We start from the raw sequence: 22,991 nt of genomic DNA, 5'->3' as shown, positions 1-22,991 counted from the left end.
AGAGCATGGGCTATGGAGCCAGACCGTCCCAGCTGCAATGCTGGCCTGACTTCTAGTTGCTGAGAGACTGAATATACAAATAGACAACGGCCAGATCATATATGAAAACAGAACTCTGATCCACAGCCTGCCCAGAAAACCAGACCCCTTGTCTATAATAAACAGCTCAGCACTGGTCAGAATGGCCATCATCAAAAAGTCTACAAATAATACAGGCTGGAGAGGGTGTGAAGAAAAGGGAACCCTCCTACACTCTTGGTGGGAATGTAAATTGGTGCAGCCACTATGGAGAACAGTATGGAGGTTCCTTCAAAAACTAAAAATAGAATTATCATATGATCCAGCAATCCCACTCCTGGGCATATATCCAGGGAAAACCATACTTCGAAAAGATACACGCACCCAATGTCCATTGCAGCACTATTTACAATAGCCAGGACATGGAAGCAACCTAAATGTCCATCAACAGATGAATGGATAAAGAAGATGTGGTGTATATATACAATGGAATGTTACTTAGCCATAAAAAAGAATGAAATATTGCCATTTGCAGCAACATAGACATAGAGATTTTCATACTAAGTGAAGTAAGTCAGACAGAGAAAGACAAGTATTCTATGATATCACTTATATGTGGAATCTAAAAAAATGATACAAATGAACTTATTTGCAAAACAGAAACAGATTCACAGACATAGAAAACAAACTTATGGTCACCAAGGGGGACAATGTGGGGGAGGAATGATAAATTAGGAGTTTGGGGTTAACATACACACTACTATATGTGAAATAGATAAAAAACAAGGATTTACTGTATAGCACAGGGAAATATATTCAATATCTTGTAATAACCTATAATGGAAAAGAATCTGAAAAATATATATATTTATAACTCAATCACTTTGCTGTACAAGTGAAACTAACACAATATTGTAAATCAACTATACTTCAATAAACAAAAACAACTCAGGAAGCCAGCCTGCTATAAGGCAGGCTTGTAGGAAGTAACAATCCAAGGGGCCAAATAATAACCCCTACAACAATAGGTCCAAAAGGGCCAGGACTTGATTAGTAATTCACAACTGTACTAATTTTTGTCCCCACCTCCAATTTAGGACCAAGAAAAGAAAGCCAAATATGTACCCCAACCAATCGCATAGGGTACCTAACTTCTAGTCTGCCCATGTCTAGCTTCTCCATGACGACAGCCTCCAATCTGGGACACCTGAAGCCTTTCCTTTTTTTCTGCTATATAGCTTTCCCACACCTCTGCCTGCCTTTGAGTCTCTGCCAAAACATGAGTGATGGTGACTGACTCCCTTACGCTGAATAGATAGCCTTTGCTTGTTCTCATCCGGTCAGTCTTAATTTATTTCCACTTTGTGCAGTCTTGGGCAAGTTCTGTAACCACTTTTTGGTGCCTCAGTATCTGCCTCTATAAAATAGGATAATAGTATTAGTGCTCCTTAAGCAAGCATCTATAAAAGTATTACTATCAGGGAGGGCAACTTCTCTGAGAGTCCTCCTTAAATATGTATTAAGTAAGTTAACATATGTAAAGTTCTGAGAACAGGGCCTGATACATAGTAAATATTCCAGAATGTTACCTGTTACTATTTTTAGTAATGGAAATCATGGGTCACACGAATTAAAAACAAAACAAACAAAAACAAAAAACCAAAAAACCTATAAGGTGTTTAGCCCAAAGCCTAGCGCATTTAGAGTGCTCATTAAATATTATCTAACAGCGATAAAGAAAGTCATTGGTGTGAATGGGATTATCCCAGAGAGGAAAGGACTAGAGGAAATAATCCTGTCTGAGAGGAAGAAGTTGGCTGAGGAGATCAAAAAACAATGTATAAATTGCTCCAGGTTTATAACAAGAGGTGTCAGAACATTTTCCCTGTTCTGGAAACCCAAAGGAAACCTCAGGATGTAAACTGCTGTCTTTGATAAAGAGGCACAAAGCCTTTTAATCATTGGGTCTTAAGTTAAAAAAAAGTCAGTCACCTTCTTAAAGAGGCTTCCCTGACCATCCTATCTGGAGTACCATTTTCCCTCAGTCATTATCAGTAATTTACTTTCTTCAGAGCACCACTCTGAAATGATCTACTTTATTATTATTTTTTCCCTGTTCCCCTAAGGCTCAAAGCTTCACGAGTAGAGGATTTGTTTTAGGGTTCAAAAGGGCAGACTGGCTTCTGGCTGTGCTTCGGGTTGACATTCTGATATGAAAAATGATTTTTTTCATTATTCATGGATATAACATTATCTTCTGGAAGGAGCTTTGATTTCGCACAGCTCCAACCGTCTGGGGATCTTTTCAGAGACGGAGCCGGCTGAAGTCTAGTGGCGGTGGCGGTGAATACTCCAACTTTATACCGCGACTCAGAGGCTAGCTGACGGCACTTAAGTAACCACCCGAGGGCAGAGAGGAGTCCTCACTTCTCACCGGACGATGCTCCGACACCTTGTCAGGTAGAGACGGGGTCCTCCCAACTTAGCACGCCGCTCTGGCCCAACCTCTCGTCTCTATTGCTTTTTCCGCCCGCCAACGTCTTTTCTGATTGGTACAGGCGGGCGCTGCGCGTGCTGACGTCACAGGACGGCGGCGCTGCTATAAGAGCGCGACCGGGGGTCGCGTGCGCCTCTTTCTTGGTTACCGAAGCGGGCGCGAAGGTGAGATGTAGTGCTGTGTTCTTTATTCCGGGTGTGGGTTGTAGGGTCTTGCGGACCATCCGAGCTTTAATGAGTTCGCTAGAGAAGATGCAGGTGAGATGAAGGTGGTTGTAGAGTAGTGGGAATGGTATCGGTTATAAAAGGTTGAGGGACGGTTCTCGCGATATTTTGCTGGGCGCCGCGAGGTTCTAGCTGAGTTGTGGGACTGCGCAGGCGCTGCTCCGAGTCCTCACTGTCCCCTCTCCTTTCCGCACAGACGGGCAAGTAGAGCCAGCATGCCGGTGGCCCGGAGCTGGGTTTGTCGCAAAACCTATGTAACCCCGCGGAGACCCTTCGAGAAATCCCGCCTCGACCAAGAGCTGAAGCTGATCGGTGAGTGACTAATGCAGGGTTTCTGCTTCCCGGGCCGGGGAAGCTAACACGTGGGTGAGGCTGCCCACGTGCTCATTCTACTGGAATCACTTCGGTGTGTCCCCCCCCCCTTCCCCAAATTCGGGATCGTTCGTTGTTTAGATTTTCTGTACGACGAAACCACCAATCCTTTTCATTAGTCCGTGGGACTGAACTTGTTTGCCCATTCTTTGCAGGCGAGTATGGGCTCCGGAACAAACGTGAGGTCTGGAGGGTCAAATTTACCCTGGCCAAGATCCGCAAGGCTGCCCGGGAGCTGCTGACGCTGGATGAGAAAGACCCGCGGCGTCTGTTCGAAGGTGTGTATGGGAAACGTTGGGCTTCAGTTTCCTCTTGATTAGAACTAACAGTGCTCAGCAAGCTTGGCCACCTGGCTCTAGCTGTACACAGTGTAGCAAAACAGTACTGATGCTTATGTGTCTTGTTCACCGGGGGTGGGAGTAGACTGAAATTTCTGAAATGCTGGATGGTTCTAGTAGGGAGCGAGCTTTACTGTGTACACTTGCCTGCTTTAACGTGGGGGTCAAGGACATTTACTCAAGGTCTGAACAGGAGAGGACCTGTGGATTTCACAGGGAAGAACATTCCAGGTGATTTTGGAGAGGGTACAGATCGTATAGTAATTACAGTGACTAAAAAAATTGTGGTAAGGTACACGTGACAGAATTTATCATCTTTTAGACTCTTAAAGTTCTGAATTTCTACTTTGAGATGGGGAGTTAATGGAGGGCTTTTGGAAGGAATGATTGACATGATCAAATTTTAGTAGGACCTCTTAGATTGTCAAGTGGCAAAAACATTAAGATAGCTGGTATTATATAAAGCTCACTGAATGCCTTTTTCTAAGCTCTTGGTGTACATTATTTAATCTGCACAAGCAACCTCATAGCAGGTACTGATAATACTTCAAATGAGCAAATGGCCAGAGGCCTCCCACCATAGGTGGGACTGGAGGGCAGGCTCCAGAGTTAAGGTGAGTTCAGCTATGGGGATGGAATGAGGATTCCAGGGAAAGCTTGGAGAACATCACCAAAAGTTGAAACAGTGTCTAAGTGTAATAAGGTGTAATCAGTAGACTTGGTTAGTGTGTTCTACATTGTATCCTGGTGTGGAAGATACATATGTACACACATACATACATACAGTTTGTGATTCTAACAGATGTGAGTTTGGCTGTAGGTGGTTCTGTATCTTTTTTGTTTCTTGTTTATTTTTTTTGTAACAGTTTTTATTGGGATAAAACTTACACAACATGAAGTTTACTCAGAGTGTCTACAGCTTGTTTTTAGTTGCCTCTAAAATTGGCCACCGCCTAGGTGTCATCTTGATAACTTGCTTTTGGCCTGTCCCTGGGAAATCTTGATTTCTGGTGAAAAGCAGGAGGGGCTGGGAAACCCACCAGGCTTCCTTGGGCACCTCACTTTTTATTGTCAATCAGGGTTGCTAGTCTGATTTTTCTCCCAAACTGTGGCTAAGGAAGTGCTGTTACACTCCTCGCTGTTAAGCATGAGTGGTCATCCATACTAGAGGTTGAGAAAGGCTTGGAGCGTGTTTAACTACCTACCACACATTTATCACTTTTATCTGTCCTAGACCCATAAACTGCTTTGACAGTCTCATGATAATTGAGGAATCTCCCCCATGGACACTGGTGTTGGGTGGGACTTTATCCCTGAGTCTGGGGGACAGACCGAAGCTGGTTCTGGTCTCGGGGAGCTTGCTGAAGATAGAGATAATCACAGAGAAACTTAGGTGATAAGCAGTCATGTGACCAAGAGATGGCATAGGGCAGCGTGAGAGGCCAGTGTCCAGGGATTATTTGGTTTTCCGGGTGGAAGTTGCGAGAGGGAAGCATCAGGTAGCACACTTTCTAGTGAAGGAAGCTCTTTAGATTCCTGGGGTGGGGAGGAGGAGCCTGCGAGCTCTCAGGCTTTTGCTCTGCTCTGCAGCCTTTCCCACTAAGGTGTGAGAGTCTCATCTGATAAAAAGACTTACTGGTTCATTCAGTCCCTTACAGGTGTGAACTCCTTCCTTACACCAGCTTAAGGAGGACAGGTGTTACATCCATTTTTCACATTAGAAACTAAGGCACTTACAGGCTTGCCGCATGCCATAGTGACAAGGGCCCCTTTGCCACTGAGGTGCCCACTGGCTTACATTTTTAAAAAATTTATTGGTTTGGATTTTACATTTAAAAAACTGATTCTGGGGGGCTTCCAGTGGTTAAGACTCCACGCTCCCAATGCAGGGCCCTGGGTTCGATCCCTGGTCAGGGAACTAGATCCCACATGCATGCCACGACTAAGGAGCCCTCGAGCTGCAGCTAAGGAGCCAGCCTGCCTCAACTAAGACCTGGCACAACCAAATAAAAGTAAATAGATGGATAGATAGATAAACAGATAGATAAAATTAGTGTAAAAAAAAGGAAAACTGATTGATTGTTAATGCTTTGGCCACACGGAGCCCATGTAACAATTTTTAGTAGTTGGACATGATCCTGTTGAAGATGCAGTTTATGGGTGTTATTTTTGTCTTCATACCACATAAGGTTTTTCCTGTATTGATGACCCTCCCCATTGTTTAAGGATGTAGGTGTTTTAATAGTAAATATGAAATATACTTTTGAAGTAATACAGGTTGAATTATTGTCAGGTTTCTATTTTCTAATGTAAGGACAAAAAGGCATGAAGTGTCCAAACTGGTAGATAATCCCAAACTCACTTTTGTTTACCTTTGAGTATGTTTTTATATTACTATTTGAATATCACGTCTGTGTTTTAAATTGAGGTATAATTTATAATTCGTTATTATATTAGTTTCAGGTACACTTAGTTTTATAGTTATAAAACATTTTCTTGTGATGAGAAGTTTTACGGTCTCATTGTGTTTTTGAGTTGCATCCTCCTGATGATTCATGATGTTGAGCACCTTGTGCTTTTTGGCCACCTGTATGTCTTTGGGAAAATGTCTATTCAGATCATCTTCCCATTTTTAATTGAGGTGTTTGTTTTTTTGGGCTTTTAAAATAATTTTTTATAGATTTATTTAGTTTTGGCTGTGTTGGGTCTTCATTGCTGCTCGTGGGCTTTCTCTAGTTGCAGGGAGCGGAGGCTGCTCTTCATTGCGGGGCGCAAACTTCTCATCGCGGTGCCCTCTCGTTGCGGAGCATGGGCTCTAGACACTTGGGCTTCAGTAGTTGTGGCTTGTGGGCTCTAGAGTGCAGGCTCAGTAGTTGTGGCACACAGGCTTAGTTGCTCAGATTAGTTGCGGCGTGTGGGATCTTCCTGGACCAGGGCTCGAACTTGTGTCCCCTGCATTGGCAGGCGGATTCTTAACCACTGTGCCACCAGGGAAGTCCATTTCTGCTCTTAAGTTGTATGAGTTCATTACATATTTTGGGTATTAACCCCTTATTAGATACATGATTTGCAAATATTTTCTCCCATTCTGTATGTTGCGTTTTCATTTCGTTAATTTCTTTTGCTGTGCAGAAGCTTTTTTGGTGTGGTCCTACTTGTTGATTTTTGTTTTTGTTTTTGTTTTGTTTTTGGCGCGCGGGCCTCCCACTGCTGTGGTCTCTCCTGTTGCGGAGCACAGGCTCCGGACTCGCAGGCCCAGCGGCCATGGCTCACGGGCCCAGCTGCTCCGTGGCATGTGGGATCCTCGCGGACCGGGGCACGAACCCGCGCCCCCTGCATTGGCAGGCAGACTCTCAACCACTGCGCCACCAGGGAAGCCCTGATTTTTGCTTTTGTAGCCTTTGCTTTAGGGTCAAATCCAAAAAAATCATCTCCAAGATATGTCAAGGACCTTACTGCCTACGTTTTCTTCTAGGAGTTTCATGGTTTCAGGTCTTATATTCAAGTCTTTAATCCATTTTGAGTTTCTTCCCCCACCCCACCCCCCACTCCCCGCACCACCACCACACAGCTTGTGGGATCTTAGTTCCCCGACCAGGGATTGAGGAACCTGGGCCACGCCAGTGAAAGCACCCAGTCCTAACCACTGGACTGCCTGGGAATTCCCGATTTTGAGTTAATTTTTGTGTACAGGATAAGGTAGGGGTCCAGTTTCATTCTTGCATGTGACTGTCCAGTTTTCCCGACAACCATTTATTGCCGAGACTTTTCTTTCCCCGTTATATATTCCTGGCTCCTTTGTTGTAAATTGACCATTAATTTGTGTGGGTTTATTTCTGGGATCTTTATTCTGTTCCTTTGATGTGTTTTTTATGCCAATATCATAGTGTTTTGATTACTCTAGCTTTGTAATGTATATAGCTTTGTTCTTAAGATTGGCTTTAGCTATTCAGGGTCTTGTGGTACCATAAAAATTTAGTATTCTTTGTTCTTTTTCTGTGAAAAATGGCATTGGAATTTTGATAGGGATTGCATTGAATCTGTATATTGCTTTTAGGTAGTATGGACATTTTAACTATATCTTTCCATTTATTTGTGTCTTAAATATTTTTCATCAGTGCCTTATATTTTTCATTGTGTAGGCTTTTCATCTTTTATGCGGTTGTAAATGGGAGAATATCCTTGTTTTGTGTTCAGCATTTATTCAGTGCATATTATGACCTGGGGTGTTGGGAAAGGTATATAGTACATATAGTATGTTTCTCCATTTAGATCCTGGTCTGCTAGGAAGACTTTTGTCATCACAGTGAGCCATCTTTCCTTCAAGCTTTGCCTGGGGGCAAGGGAGGGGATGGGTGGTAATGGTGCTTACCCCCAGTGTCAGTGTGTTAGTGATAATGCTGTGTGGTGATAAGGAGCTCAGTGAGTGTGAGCCTGGGGGAAGGGGTTTGCCCGCAGCATCCCAAGAGCTGTCCTGAGTGGAGCTTTGGATGCCCATGGACAAGAAGTAGCGAAGCCTCCTGAAAGTAGAGTTGTGTAAAAGGTAGAAGCTGACCTCTGCTGGATTACTTTATGCCAGGCATTGTTAGGTCCACACCATCTTTTTAGTAGAAAATCTCAGAATGATAAAATGGACGACATGTACTCAGCTTAAATGTATGCCCAGTCTTTTTCAGGCCTGTAAGATTGGTTCTGATACTGTTCCAATATTATAGATACGGAAGGTGGTTTAACCTCATTTGATTAGTAGGGCTTTCTTGACTCTAGAATATTAGCTCTCAGCCACCCTGCTGTGTTATGGGAGGAATAGTTTAGGAACAGCAGCACTTAGACTTTTGCAGATGAATGCTAAGCCTTTCAAGGGGGTTGTCTCGTTTACTCTTCCCAACAACTCTGGAAGGTTCTTCCTTTTTCAGGTGAGCAGAGTTGTATGTAGCCACCTGCCTTAGGGTAGTGTGAGGGTTCCGTTAGTCACAGTGGCTCATGTAATAGCATGTTGAATACTGTATCAGAATTATTTCTTACTTCCTACTTTGTCCCACCCCCATGATTTGGAGGTGGAGGATTTGAACCCAGGAGTCTGAGGTCGGCCAGAATGCTGAGGCAGGCCTTCTTTCCCCTCTTACCAGGCAACGCCCTGCTGCGGCGACTCGTCCGTATCGGGGTGCTGGACGAGGGCAAGATGAAGCTGGATTACATCTTGGGCCTGAAGATTGAGGATTTCTTGGAGAGACGCCTGCAGACCCAGGTCTTCAAGCTGGGCCTGGCCAAGTCCATCCACCACGCCCGTGTGCTGATCCGCCAGCGCCATATCAGGTACCACCTCTGGGCTCCCTGAGCCTTCCCCACCCCATCCCCTCTGATGGTTGCCCTCACTAAGCCGCTGTCCCTATCTCCTGTGCAGCCCTTGGAGGTGATGAAGGTGTGAGCTCCCCTTGAGGGTGCAGATTGACCCCCTACAAACAGCTCACGGGGGAGCTGGGGGCAGCCTCATCCCCCCCGTAGCCCAGCGCAAGGGTCACTGCGGCCAGAGCCGTACACCTTGCGAAGGCTTCTACGAGGCGTGCAGGTAGCTGGACAGGTAACAGCCCTTGGTGTCCAGTTGAGAGGAGTCATTGGGGATAACTGACTTATGTGGGTTCGGCTGTGTAGTGGACCCTTGTGGAGCCACTCCAGGCCCTGATCACCACAGTGCACTCTCCTGTCGGCCTTAATTTGGTGAGTTCACCACAGGCCAAGGTCTGCCACAGTGAAGACCAGAGGCCAGATGGGTCTTTATCTGAGTACTCAGTTTACCCTTTGTAAATTGGGCCCTGTTCATGAGGCCCAGTTGAGCTGTGTAGTAAATGGGTGGGATGCATGCATACTGAATTTCTGCCGCAGCCTTGCGTTAGCCGTGTGACCCATGGGCAGGAGCCTCTCAACGTTGCTTGTCTGAAATTGGGGTTGCTGCTTCGAAGACAATGAAACTGCACCTGCTAATAGAGCTCAGTGTGTGACACACACAGCTGAGAATATTTGAAGTGTCTGGCACAGTTGTGAATTTGAAAAGCAGGTCTTGGGTTTATATGCTGCCGCCTCACCTCATTCGCTCTGGTCTCGTGGGTTACTTCTGAATTGCTCCCCGCCTTCTGTGAGGTGTGAATGTAAAGGTGGATGCATTTGTGTGAATTAGGTGATGCCTGAAAGCTCTCCGGAACACACAGCAGTTCTTTAGGGTCAGGAGCCCTTCCTGTTCATTGCTTCAGAGTCAGTGCAGCTCTGTAGCACCAGCCCTGTCAGCTGCAAAGCACACGCAGAGGAGGGCAGCGTCCTGCTTCCCTGTCCTGCTCACCTGCCGTCCCCCTCCAGGGTCCGCAAGCAGGTGGTGAACATCCCGTCCTTCATTGTCCGCCTGGACTCCCAGAAGCACATCGACTTCTCCCTCCGTTCTCCGTACGGGGGCGGCCGCCCAGGCCGCGTGAAGAGGAAGAACGCCAAGAAGGGCCAGGGCGGGGCTGGAGCTGGCGATGACGAGGAGGAGGATTGAGCCCACCCAGGCCCGCCAGGGCTGATGGAGTCTAGTTTTCCAGTCAGATAATAAAACGACATCCACACTTCAGAACTGGTGTTCATTGGTGTGCCTCTTTTCCTCCGTGCTCTGAACACAAGCTTTCTGTGGTGGGAAGTGCAGGCTGCGTCCTTCAACGGGTTTCCACACGTGCACAGAGGGGCCCGGTCGGCTTTGTTCAGGTGCTTGAGACCACCTGCAAGATGGTGGTCCTTTTCCTCTTAGGGCTGGGCTACGGTGTCCTAACAAACATCTCTACACATAACTTATCACAGCAGGGAAACCAGTAGTAGTATGAGGAAGGTTCTTTGAGGCAAAATCAGAAGGAAATTCTCAGCCACCCATTTGCATGTGCGATGAGGAGTCATTTCCAGGCAGAGGATGCAGGGGAACCCTGCCCCTCGCCCTGCATTTGGAGTTTCTGATGATATTCTTGGTCCCAAGGGAGGCGGGCTTCCCTTTTCTCTGTTTGAGAAGCTGCCTCAGGCAGGGAAGGAAGGGGCTTGGTCTCAGGAAATGAGGAACACTTGGAATTGAGCAGCCTCTGAGCAGCTGCAGCCACGGGGCACACTAGTCCCGGTCTGGGGGGTTTGTGGGTGTGATACAAGTGTGATGTAAGTGGCCAGCTTCACAGTGAGGGCTCAGGGTTCTTTGCGAAGTCTGTGAAGCCTGCAGAAGAATCCAACTCCTTGCAGCCTACTTGGGCTGGGTGGTAGGCCTCCCTCACCCCAAGGTGTTGATGGCAGTAGGGTCCTTGAGGTCAGGACCCTTGGTAGGGACCATAAAATTAGCTGTGATGTCCATGGAGTTCTGGAAGCAGTTGGCTTCCAGGAGGTCTCGGAAGCTCCTGGCGGTTCATGTCAGGACTCCAGGCTGGCTGGAGTTCGGTATAAGCATTTATGGGGGCAGCTCCTGGGGGTCCCTGGAGCATGGGGTCTGGGTCCTTCCTGGGCTAGCGGACGGCGAGAGCAGCATACATGCTGGGCTCTGCTGGGGGCTCCCCTGATTGGGGGGCAGGGGGTGCAGTCTCCCGTCTGAGGGTCGAGTGGTTCAGCTGGGCATAGGTCACATCCTGGGGAGCTTCAGATGCAGCAGCGTGGTGTGGGGGAGAGGGAGGGAGGGTGGTTGGGTGGGGGAAGCCTCGGGGCCCAGGAGGAAAGGAGGCACTCCTTGGTGGTCTTAGTCATCAGGGCTCTGCTGGAGACGGTGAGCACTGGTCTCCAAATCTTTCCTTCCTTCAGTCCCTGTAGCTTTGAGCCTCAGGGAGGAGGGAAGTGAAGGAAGTTGAAATTCCTGTGACTGGTGGCTGGTTGTGTAAGTTTGGTGCAGGGGACAGGGCAGGACTGGAGATAGGAATTGGGTGTGGTGCCATCAACATGGAGGGACAGTGGGACCCCGCTGCAGCCTGGGAGCGAGCTAGGGTTCTCCAGTGTGAACAGGAGCTGATCCTCACCCGTTAACCAACGCACGAGGTACGTTGCTGGATCACCCAACCCGGAGCAGCCAAGGGATGAGCAAGTATTTTAGAATCCTCTGGAGTTTAGAAGGCATCCCCTCTGGGCCTCTCTGCAGCCCCAGGATTGGATTTAGCCCCTTTGTGGGGGGCACAAAGCCCTAACCTTCAGCCCTGCCAGCTCGACCTGAGCATTCAACACCTTGAAGGTCAGGGGAGACCAGGTGTGGGGTTGCAGCAGCCCACAGGGCAGGTGCTTCCAGAAGGGAGAGGCTGCCGGCAGTTGAGAGGTGTCAGGGTTCAGTGTCTGCTGGATTTAACGTCTGAACAAGGAGGTGTGGGTGCCCTGGTCAGGATTGGGGGAACTGACCTGACCAGCTGCCTGCTGTCCTCCGGCTGTGTGTCTTCCACGACAGCATCCGGTGGGGACAGAACAAGGAGGTCCCATCTCTTGCCGAGATTCCCTGACATCTCACACAGCAGATGTCCAGAGAGGGTCAGTGATGTGGCCAAGGCCACACAGTATCAGATTCAAGCTCCCACATCCCCAAGCCCAGAACCCTTTCCAACCACTCCCTGGTGTCCACAGCCCACCCACATTGTCTGGCCCTGCCCCCAGGATGGCCCCTCTTCCCCTTACACAAGCTCTCCTTCTGGACTGGGCTGGGCAGCTGGGCTGGAGCTAGGCGGGGAGAGAGGAGTGTGAGGGGCAGTGCGGGAGCTGCGTGCAGGCTGGCCGGGGTGGGAGTCTTTTGGGAGAGGTCTTGCCTCTTCTGCCGGCCTCTGTCCTTGAGCACTGATGCTGCAGCCGCTGCAGGAAGTTGGGAATCGGCCTCCAGCCCACCCCAGAACCCTTCTCTAGGGTTACAGTAAGATCTGTGAGGGCCTACAAACTGATAAGATTATAATCCCCTCCCACCTCCATAAAGAAGTCAAGAGAGAAACCTAAGCCATAAAATACAAAACTTGCATGTGTTTTCAAACATTTCATAAGTTTAAAAAAATCAAAAGAAAATACGTGTACACTCATATTTAATCTCTAGATTTTCTCATTTGGAGATGCTGGAGGGGTTTTCTAACCTGACTTCACCCGTCTCTTAGGTTTCCCTTTGGCTGGTGCCCTAAGCCCACCACCTCCAGGGGCCTGGGTCACCCCGTTCCCTACTCACCCGACTTCCTGCGTCTGCTCTGACCCCGGTGTCGGACGAGGAGGACGAGGGGCAGCAGGACGAAGGCCACCGAGACCCCGATCAGGACGTTCAGGTACCATTTGAGACCTGGGGCACCAGTGACGTCATGAGTGAGCCCAAGATGCCATTTAATTGAGCGCCTACTGTGTGCAGGCTCGTGCTGGGGTCTGTGCATTCATCTCTTCTTTCACAACAATCGTGCAACAGTGACTGTCACTCCCACCCACTTTACAGATGAGGAGACTGAGGCACAGAGGAAATGCACATGCCTCAGGCCACCCAGCCTGGATGTGGCAGAGCTGGGGTTGGAACCCAGGACTGTGGGCTCCCTTGTATTTTTTTTTAATTATTTTTTTTTAATGCTGTCGCCTCCGGGCAGAACACCAGTACAGAGACGTGTCCCTCAAACCCAACCCCTACTCCTCTGCCAGCCCAGCCCAGATCTGTCCCCACTCTGCAGAGGCCTGGCATCCCCCGGCGGGGCCCGTGTGGACAAGGGTGTGTGTGTCTGGGAGGGGCAGGTGGGAGGCTCTGGCCTTCCTGAGCTCTAAACAGGGCCTGTGCTGAGGGCTCCCCATTGAGGGAGGAAGCAGGAGGGCTCCTCCACGCAGGTGAGCCTCGGACTCTGCGAGGAACATGACTCAGCCAAGATCGCAAGCCTGGGAAGTAGCAGAGCAGTGACTTCCAAGCCCTGTCCTTCCCTGACCCCAAGGCCGCTCCTTGGAGGGCTGAAGCCCCTGACTTCAAGCAGGAGGGCACAGACACCATCCCCACGCACAGTGTGGGAGCAGACTTCTTGCCCTTTGCAGTCGGGGAAGTGGGTCCCAGTGAGAAGAAGGAACTTTCCTCAGGCCATTAACTCAGGAAGTGGCTGAGCCAAGACCAGACTGAGCTCCTCCCACCACTACCTCCCCACAGAGACCCTCACTCACCTGTCTGCACGCCTGACTCTGTGGGGGAGAAGCTGATCCTCAGAGCCTCCTGGGGGTCAGGACAGGAGGGGAGGGCCGGGGGCTGCTTCTCCCCACACAGCCCACTGCTCCTGCCCGAGGATGGGCCCCGACATCTCCCTCTCCATGAGCCCCCACCCTTCAGCCACCAGCCGCAGAGCCCCGGGAGCCCTTTGGTCTCCCCGCATCTGTGCCCGACTCCCACCCCGCTGGGACACAAGCTGTGCCAGGGCCTGTGATCTTGGTCCCTTGGGGACTGAGACCTCTGCTATCCACCCGCTCTTGTGTGGAGGAGGATGGAGATGGCGGGGTGTGTCTGGTCTTTTTCCCTTCTGGTCAGCCCCAAGTCTTTCCTACCACCTGGAACATGTCTGGACTCCAGGGATGAGGATGGTGCAGGGAAGGGAATTGCTCTGGCCTTGTCCATCCCTTTACTGTTGATTCCCCTCCTTCTGTGACCCCCTCACTCCCAGCCCAGGCCAGAGCTGGGGACAGGACCCTGAACTGACCAGGAAGACACAGAGGGCCAGGGCTGGGGTCCCTTATCTGAGAGCAGGAGCTCCAGGGGTTGCTGGGCTGTGACCTCAGGGAGGGGGAGGTGCTGAGTGAGCTGTAGCACGTGTAGGTCCCACTGTGGGCTGAGGTCACAGGACTCAAGGTGAAGTTGTTCTGAAAGGGTGGAGCCGTGTCCTGCAGACGAAGGTGCTGGAGAGGAGTGAGTGACCCCTCCTTGGACAGATGGAGGGGATCGGACCAGACCTCAGAGCCACACTACAGGGTCACATTGTCTCTGCAGGGTTCTGAGGCCCACAGCTGGGCTGAGAGGGAGGGTTTCCTGTACGTTCCTGGGGGCGAGGAAGGTCGTGATGTGTACAGAGCCACCCCCAACACACCCTTGACCCTGAGCTGAGGGACCACCATCCTGTCTCCAGGGACCCTGTCTGTGACCCCCTCTCAGCTGCTCTCAGCCCCTCTGTGTGGGTCTCTCTTATCTCCCGGCACCCGCTCCATTTTTCTCACTCACTCTCCCTGGACCACTGCCCTATCTCAATGTCTGCTCTAGGACCCCTCCCAGGACCCCATCAGCACCAGGGGTGGCTCTGGGCCCAGCACCCTGAGAACACAGTCAGGACATGGGGCAGGACAGGGGCTGCTCACCGGCGATCAGGCTGTCTCCACGGAGCACGAGTGAGCCCGGCTGGGCTGAGAGGGAGGGCTCCTTGTACACGCCTGCAGAGAAGGGACAGTGGCACTGAGGGGGATGCACACCCCACACTGCTCACTGGGGCTGCAGTGCGAGCTCTCCCTGGTCCCTCCCAGGCCTCCCGCCAGTGGTTCTGCCCCGGGAGGCCACTGCCCCTGATCCCCCATCACCCCAGGGCTCACTGGGCACAAGGCTGAGGTCAGGGGTCCAGGAAACGATGGGCTTGGGGGCCCTCACCTGTGACCTGGCGATGCAGAGGGTGACTGGGGTGTGACCACACGTGTGCAGGGAGCTGGGAGAATCATAGCATCCGCGGGTTCCCCCACGGGAGGAGTTTAGGGGGCCCACAGGGCACACGGCCTGTCCCCTCCCATGGGTCCTCGATGTCCGGTGTCGGGCGGTTCAGCACCTTCCTCCTTCAGCAGGTGCAAAGTGCCGCTGCAAACTGTGAGCTGCATGCCAGGGACACGCTCTCTCCTGAGGCCACCACAGGGCGTGGCTGGGCTGAGAGGGAGGGGCTCTGTGCACCGCTGAGGGAGGGGAAGGGGCTGGGTTAAAGGGGGACCTTCACCCCGCTCACTGCAGGTGTGGGCTGTGAGGGGAGACGTCCGTCCCCCTGAGCCCACACTCTGCTCCCTCTGCCTGTAAGGACGCCGCCGCAGTGGGAGGAGACCCGGGTCCGCCCTCCTACCTGTCCCCACCAGGGGCAGGGGGTCACTCCACTCTGACCTGTCTTTCCTGCTGTGATAGACACACTGATACTGCCCTGCAGTGCTTGAGCTTGAGGATTCAAAGGGGAAACTGGCCTTGTTACTGGAGTCCTGTGGGGCCTTAGCCTCCCAGAGTCCAGAGGGCCTCTCTATATATAGACGGTAGACATCAGCCCTCAGAGATCCCGGACACCAGATGGTCACAGGGCTTCCCTTGGTGACCATGACACCCGGGTCAGCCCCGATGGAGGGTTTGGGGAGGACCCCTGGAAAGGGATCAGACCTGAAGAGTTAGGGGTGCCCTTCTCCCCTCAGTTTCCCCAGCTGTCATTCCCCAGGCTCCTCCCAGACAGGTCACCATCATTTCAGACCTGCTGTGTTCCCCCCAGATGACCAGGGGGTTGTTGGGTTGAAGCAGGAGGTCTGGGGGGCCTCACTTGCCTTGACCTGGTTCCACGGGCCCTGACTCAGCCCTGGGAGAGAGTTCCCTGTGAGCACCCTTCCCCCAGCACACATCATAGATGCTCCAGGCCTGGTCTGGGCCCTGAGTTCTGGGGTCAGATCTGGGGCTGAGCACATCCTTCCTCCCTGACAATTTCTGCCTCCACTCATCTCCTGAGACCTGGGGTCTCTCAGCTTCAGACCTGGGAGGAGAGGGGCCCCCTGCCCTCTCCCTTCCCCAAAGCTCACCGAGGCAGAGAAGGGCAGTGAGGGTCGGGGTCGTGGCTGTGCCTCCCATGGTCCCCAGCCATGCTGGTGTCTCACAAAGTCCACAGAGCCAGCAGGACAGACAGACATGCGGTGGGTGACAAGGTGCAGGCTCTGTGTTACATGTCCTGCGTTCCTCATCAGCGCCCCTCTGCTCTCCCTGAAGCATGGGGCCCAGGAGACAGCAGGCTCTGGGGATGTTTCAGGCCAGATCTGAGACTCACCAGATCCCCCTCCCCCACTCTGCCTTCCTGTCCTCCCTCCTCATTGCCAAATCCAAATCCAGAGAGTGACATAACATCCCAGAACGTGAGGCTAGAAGAAGCAGGCCCAGGAGCTACCCCAACACCTGTTCCCGTTCTTATTCTGCCTCTTACGTAGGCTGTGTGATCTGGGGCAAGTAAATTCCCTTTCCTGAGCTTCTGTAAATGCAAATTTTGTCCCTTTCTTTCATCAGCTAGTCCAGTAAGGCAGTATTTGTTGAGCAATGACCATGTTCAGTCATGGTGCCAGACACTGGAGATTCACTGGTGAAGCCGACAGATTCCTTTCCTGGACTCATGGGGCCCAGAGTACTGAAAACAGACATTGCAAATATTTACATGGCAAACAATTCAGTTATAGTCTTGTGAGACTGTTACAAGTTGGAAGAAAAAAACGGGGAACAATGAGTTTCATTAACAGGTAGACGCCATGAAGCCTGGGTCCTGGTTGTGAGGTGTCCTTCTGGTGGATTGATGAGCAGTAGTTAGCTCGGGTGGTGGTGGTGGTGGTGGAGGCATCCTTGACCAGAAGGATCTTGAGCTGTTCTCAGAACTGAGAGCAATTAGGCGAGGGCTGGGGCCTTGCCACACAGGATCTTGAGCGCCAGGTAAGTATTCTGGATTTATCTTTAAAGCAATTGGAAGATTTTAAGCAGCAGAGAGTATGAATAGATTTCTATTATCAAAAGATTACCACCATATAGAAAATGTAACGCAGGAGGGCTGTATTGATAATTAACTCTATTAATAGTAAAATTCCAACATTAATCTCTCTCCTGGATGATGTGTTGATCAGTATTTTAAGTCATTTATGTGGTTTTCTCCTATAAACCTTACACGAACTTATAACAACATATATTTATAGTTGAGTGGAATGAAAAAGGAAGGCGTCTTGGTCTGGCAGGTTGGAAAGGACATGGCTCCGTTCACGCTGGCTAAGGGGGCAGTCTGAGGAGGTGCAGAATTGTTCAGTAGCTCTGTGTATGTGTGTGTTTGGGGGAGACATGTTTATGTGTGATGAGTTTGGCTCGGGAGGGAGAGCGGCGTTTGCTGGGGCTGATCATTCACAGCCTGGAATATCAGATGATGCACCTTGACTTTGTTTCGAAGGTGGAAACTGTTGGAAGGGTTTTGAGCAGGGCAGGTTCAGATCCGATGCGGTTATAGGAACCGCATCCAGGCCTGGTCTGGATATAGTTCCTCTTACTATAGGTGGTGAGAGGAATGAGCTGGAGTAAGGAGTGGAGCCTGGATTGGAGGACCAGGAAGGAGGCTGATGTGATGAAACAGACAAGATGTCCTGAGCCTTGCGATGGATCAGGGACATTGTTAAGAAGGGCTCAAGGAGCACAGTGTGTGGATTTGGTGGTTGGATGTGAAGTGCCGGAGACTGGGGAACTGAAAGCGCTCCCACTCTCTGCCTTGGTTGCCTGGAGGAGCAAATGGGGTGGTCATAAATGGGGTGACCCCAGGAGAGAGGGAGACATGGGGAGATGCTTGGAAGACAGATCACGTTCTTTAGAGTGAAGCACAGCCCTGCCTCCTGACCTGGGACTGGATTTTCTTTTCCCCAAACACTTCCCTTCACTGACCTCCTTGTGCCTATAATTCAGCACCATCTTTTTTCATCTCCCTTCTTCAAAACCTCTGAGTCAGTTCTGCCTCCTCAGTGCCCCTTCCTCCCCTGGGCAGAACTCTTCATCTCATTCTGTGAATTCTTTCTCCAGGCGTGGGGTAAGAGCATAGGTTGGAAGCAAAGATTTTTTAAAACGAACAACACCCAGGATCTGTGAGGCCATTTATATCATTGCTCTGCCAGCAAAAGGAGAATGATATCAATGAACGAAAAAAATTTTTTGATGAGCTAAATACGATTTTACAGATTTTTTTTTGATGTGGACCACTTTTTAAAAGTCTTTATTGAATTTGTTACAATGTTGCTTCTGCTTTATTTATTTATTTACTTATTTATTTTTTGGCACTGAGCCATGCGGAATCTTAGCTCCCTGACCAGGTATTGAACCTGCACCCCCTGGTGAAGGCGAAGTCTTAACCACTGGACCACCAGGGAGGTCCCCAGGTTTGTTGAAAGTCATCCATTTACATGTCCAAGATGCTCCACAAATGAAAAATTGGATAAGGTTTTAAAACGATGCCCATGAGGGCACACAGCAGAAGCAAGAACTACAGTCCTGCAGGCTGCAGAACAAAGACAATAGTCACAGAAAGACAGAAAAAATGAAAAGGCAGAGGATTATGTCCCAGATGAAGGAACAAGGTAAAACCCCAGGAAACCAGCTAAGTGAATTGGAGATAGGCAACCTTCCAGAAAAAGAATTCAGAATAATGATAGTGAAGATATCCAGGATCTCGGAAAAGGAATGACGAAAATGCAAGAAATGTGGAATGCGGAATCTTAAAAAAATGATACAAACGAGCTTATTTACAAAATAGAAACAGACTCAGAGAATAAACTTATGGTTACCAGGGGTAAGGGTGGTGGGGAAGGATAGTCAGGGAGTTTGGGATTGACAAAAAAAGAAATTGTATATCACTATATTGTATACTTGTAACATATAATATTGTATATCAACTGTACATCAATAAAAAAGTAAAATAAAATAAAAACGATGCCTACACATCACAACCATAATCAAACCAGTGGGAAAAAATTTGAAAGCAGCCAGAGAAAAGTGCCAGGTTCCATACAGAGCATTTGAACGATTACAGATTTCACATCAGAAACCACTATGGTCAGATTTATAGTTCTGAAAATCAAGAAGAGCTAACCTGGACTTCTTCTGGATATATTCTTCAGGAATGAAAGGAAAATAGTCATTCTTAGAGGAAGGAACACTGAGAGAATGTGTTGCCTGCAGAACTGCTCTAAAAAAAGGGATAAGGTAAGATCTTCAGGCAGAAAGGAAATAGTTCTAGAGGGAAACTTGGAAATTCAACAATAAAGGAAGAGCAGAAGGTGGTAAATATCTAAGTAAATGTAACAGCATATTTTTCTCGTTTCCTCTTAAGCTCTTTAAAATATGTATGGCTGTTGAAAGCAAAAATAGCAATGTCTGGTTGAGCTTTTAATATATATAGATGAATACATATAACAGCTACAACATGATGGGGAATGAGGGTGAAAGGACCTGTATGGTGATAAGGTTTCTGTGTTTCTCTTTTAAAAAAAAAAAAAAATTATTTATTTATTTGGGTGCTCCGGGTCTTAGTTGCGGCACACGGGATCTTCACTGAGGCATGCGGGATCTTTAGTTGTGGCATGCAAACTCTTAGTGGCATGCGAACTCTTAATTGCAGCATATGGGATCTAGTTCCCTGACCAGGGATCGAATCTGGGCCCCCTGCATTGGGAGCGTGGAGTCTTAGCCACTGGACCACCAGGGAAGGCCCGTATGTTTCTGCTGAAGAGTTAAAATAGTAACTCTGTGGAATTAGGTGTGTGTATTATAATGCCTGCAACGGCCACTAAAAAAACAACATGTGAAGATTTTCAGTTGGAATATCAATAGATATAATGGAATACTAAAAATATACTCCAAAAAGCAAACAGAAGGAAGGGAAGGGAAACTTGAAGAGCAAACAATAGAGGGGATAAAGAGAAGACAAACAATAAAAGGGAAAATGTAAATATAACCTTGTCAGTAATTACATTAAATATAAATGGTGAAAGCACAATTAAATGGCAGAGATTGTAAGACTGGATTAACAGCAAGTAAGACCCAAGTATATGCAGTCCTCAAGAGGTTCACTTAATACAGTGGTATGAATAGGTTAAAAGTGTTATAAATAGGTTAATAGGATGAAAGAAGGTATTATGCAAACATCAAAAGAAAGCTTACGTGGCTGCATTAGTCTCCTATTGATGTTGTAACAAATTACCAAAAACTTAGTGGCTTTAAGCAACACAAATGTGTTGTCTTACTGTTCTGGAGGTCGCAGATACAAAATCAGTCTCAGTGGGCTAAAGTCGAGGTGTCAGCAGGGCTGCTTGCTCTTAGTGGCTTTGTGGTGAGAATCTGTTTCCTTGCCTTTTTCAGCTACAAGGGGCTGCCTGCATGCAGCACCTGGCTTGTGGCCCCTTCCTTCCATCACTCCAACCCCTGTTATCACATGTCCTACCCCTGATTCTGATCCTTTTGCCTCCCTCTTACAAGAAGCCTTGGGAATACACTGGGATCACCCAGATTACCTAGGATAATGTCCCATCTCAAAATTCTTAATTTAGTCACATCTGCAAAGCCCCTTTTTGCTATGTAAGGTAACATATTCACAGGTTGCAGGGTTCAGGGCTTGGATATCTTTGGGACAGCAAGGAAGTGACATTACCTTCCTTGGTGGCTGTGCTGTACAAGACAGTACAATAAAATGTATCAGAGGCCTTAGAGCAAGAAAATTATCAGGGGTAAGGATAAAAAGGTCAATTCATCAAGAAGACATAGCAATCCCAAATGCGTGCACACAAAACCACAGAGCTCCAAGGTATATAAAGCAAAAACTGACAGAAATGAAAGGACAAGTAGATAAATCAACAGTTATAGTCGGGGACTTTGAGACTCCTCTCTTGGTAAGTGATAGAGCAAATAGGTGGCCAATCAGCAAGGATATAGAAAACCTTGACTATACTATCAACCAACTTGACCTAACTGGCACACAGAGCACACTCAACCAATAGCAAAATACACCTTTTTCAAGTGTGCATGGGATACTGGCCAAGATAGTCTTCATCCTTGGCTATTGAAGAAAGCTTAACAGATTTAAAAGAATTACTATCATACATCACTTCTTTTCTGACCCTAATGAAATTTAAGTTAAAATCTATTATTAGAAAGCTATCTGGAAAATCTTCAGCTATTTGGAAATTAAACAACACACTTCTAAATCATCCATGGTGAGGAACTCAAGGAAAATTGGAAAATATTTTGAACTGGATGAAAATGAAAATACACTAACCTTGTGAGATGCAGCTAAAGCAGTGTTTAGAAAGAAAGTAAGACCAGCAAGTGCTCATATTTAAAAAAAGAATGGTTTTTGGGACTTCCCTGGTGGTCCAGTGGTTGAGACTCTGCGCTTCCAGTGCAGGGGGCATGGGTTCTATCCCTGGTTGGGGAACGAAGATCCCACATGCCTTGTGGCGAGGCCAAAAAAAAGAGAGAGAAAGAAAGAAAGAATGGTTTCTAATCGCTAAGCTAAGTTTTCATTTTAAGACACAAGAAAAAGAAGAGCAAGCTCACCTCAAAGTAAACGTAATAAATATTAAAGGGCAGAACTACATGAAACTGAAAACAGAAAAACAATAACAGAAGTAAATGAAAGCCAAAGCCGATTCTTTAAAAAGGCCAATAAAATTGACAAACCACTAGTCAGAGAAATCACGGAAGAAAGAGGGAAGACACAACTTGCCAATATTTGGAATGAATGACAGGGTATCACTACAAACCCCACTGCTATTAGTAGGGTAATAAGAAAATATTACAATTCTGTGCCCATAATTTTGACAACTCGTGAGAGACATAGACTACCAAAACTCACTTAAGGAGAAATAATCTGAATATTCTTTAAAAATATTAAAGAAGGGCTTCCCTGGTGGCGCAGTGGTTGAGAGTCCGCCTGCTGATGCAGGGGACACGGGTTCGTGCCCCGGTCCAGGAAGATCCCACATGCCGCGGAGCGGCTGGGCCCGTGAGCCATGGCCGCTGAGCCTGCGCGTCCGGAGCCGCAAAAAAAAAAAAAAAAAAAAAAAATTAAAGAAATTGAATTTATAGTTAAAACAACTCTCCAACAAAGAAGACTCCTGGCCAGAGTGGCCTCACTGGCATGTACTACTAAACATTTAGGGAAGAAATAATGCAGTTTTACACAATCTCTTCCAGGAAACAGAAGGTAAAGAAACACTTTGCAGCAATTTTATGAGGTAAGCATTACTCCAAACTCAAATTAGGCAAAGACAGTACAAGGAGAGAGAGCTGCAGACCAATATCCCTCAAGAACATAGAAAATTTCTCACCAACATATTGGTATATGAAAGCCAACCATATCGGAAAAGGATAACATATCATAACCAAGTGTGATTTATCATCAGATGCCAGGCTGGTTCAATATTTGAAAACCAGTAAGGTTAATCCATCATGTTAATAGACTAACAAAGAAAACCCACATCATTATATAAGTATATGCACAGAATGATTTGATAAAATTAATTAAATGCCCAGCTATATAGGAATAGAAGGGAACCTCCTTAATCGGATGAAGAGCGTCTGGGATCTACATTTACCTGATGTCATACCAAATGCTTTCCCTCTGTGGTTGGGAAGCACACAGTGACGCTCTCATGACTTCTCTTCAGAATTGGCCAGTGCAGTAAGACAAGTGAGAGGGAAAAGAAGCTTACAGATTGAAATGGAAGGAATAAAACTGTCTTTATTCCCAATCTACATGATCCTGTATGGAGGAGTTCCTAAGGAATCGACAAAAGAGCTTCTACAACTAGTAGGTG

At 48.2% G+C, this 22,991-nt stretch overlaps 1 protein-coding gene across 3 annotated transcripts; it reads left to right on the top strand.

Annotated features, from left to right (window-relative positions):
- Nucleotides 1-2,595: 2,595 nt before the first annotated feature.
- RPS9 (ribosomal protein S9) lies at nucleotides 2,596-10,053 on the top strand. 3 transcript variants are annotated; one of them, XM_032612955.1, is made up of 5 exons: nucleotides 2,596-2,679; nucleotides 2,936-3,051; nucleotides 3,267-3,389; nucleotides 8,579-8,765; nucleotides 8,854-10,050. In XM_032612955.1, the coding sequence occupies exons 2-5, from the start codon at nucleotides 2,955-2,957 to the stop codon at nucleotides 8,864-8,866; spliced, it is 420 nt and encodes a 139-aa protein (XP_032468846.1). In that variant the 5' UTR covers nucleotides 2,596-2,679; nucleotides 2,936-2,954; the 3' UTR covers nucleotides 8,867-10,050. The 3 variants fall into 3 exon arrangements, with proteins under 3 accessions (XP_032468846.1, XP_032468844.1, XP_032468845.1); XM_032612953.1 differs by having other exon boundaries at nucleotides 2,599-2,679; nucleotides 9,801-10,053; XM_032612954.1 differs by lacking the exon at nucleotides 2,596-2,679 and adding an exon at nucleotides 2,752-2,772 and having other exon boundaries at nucleotides 9,801-10,053.
- The last annotated feature ends 12,938 nt before the right edge of the window (nucleotides 10,054-22,991 follow it).

The sequence above is a fragment of the Phocoena sinus genome, chromosome 19, assembly GCF_008692025.1.
Source record: "Phocoena sinus isolate mPhoSin1 chromosome 19, mPhoSin1.pri, whole genome shotgun sequence".
Taxonomy (NCBI): Eukaryota; Metazoa; Chordata; class Mammalia; order Artiodactyla; family Phocoenidae; genus Phocoena; species Phocoena sinus.
This window is presented reverse-complemented; position numbering and strand designations above follow the sequence as displayed.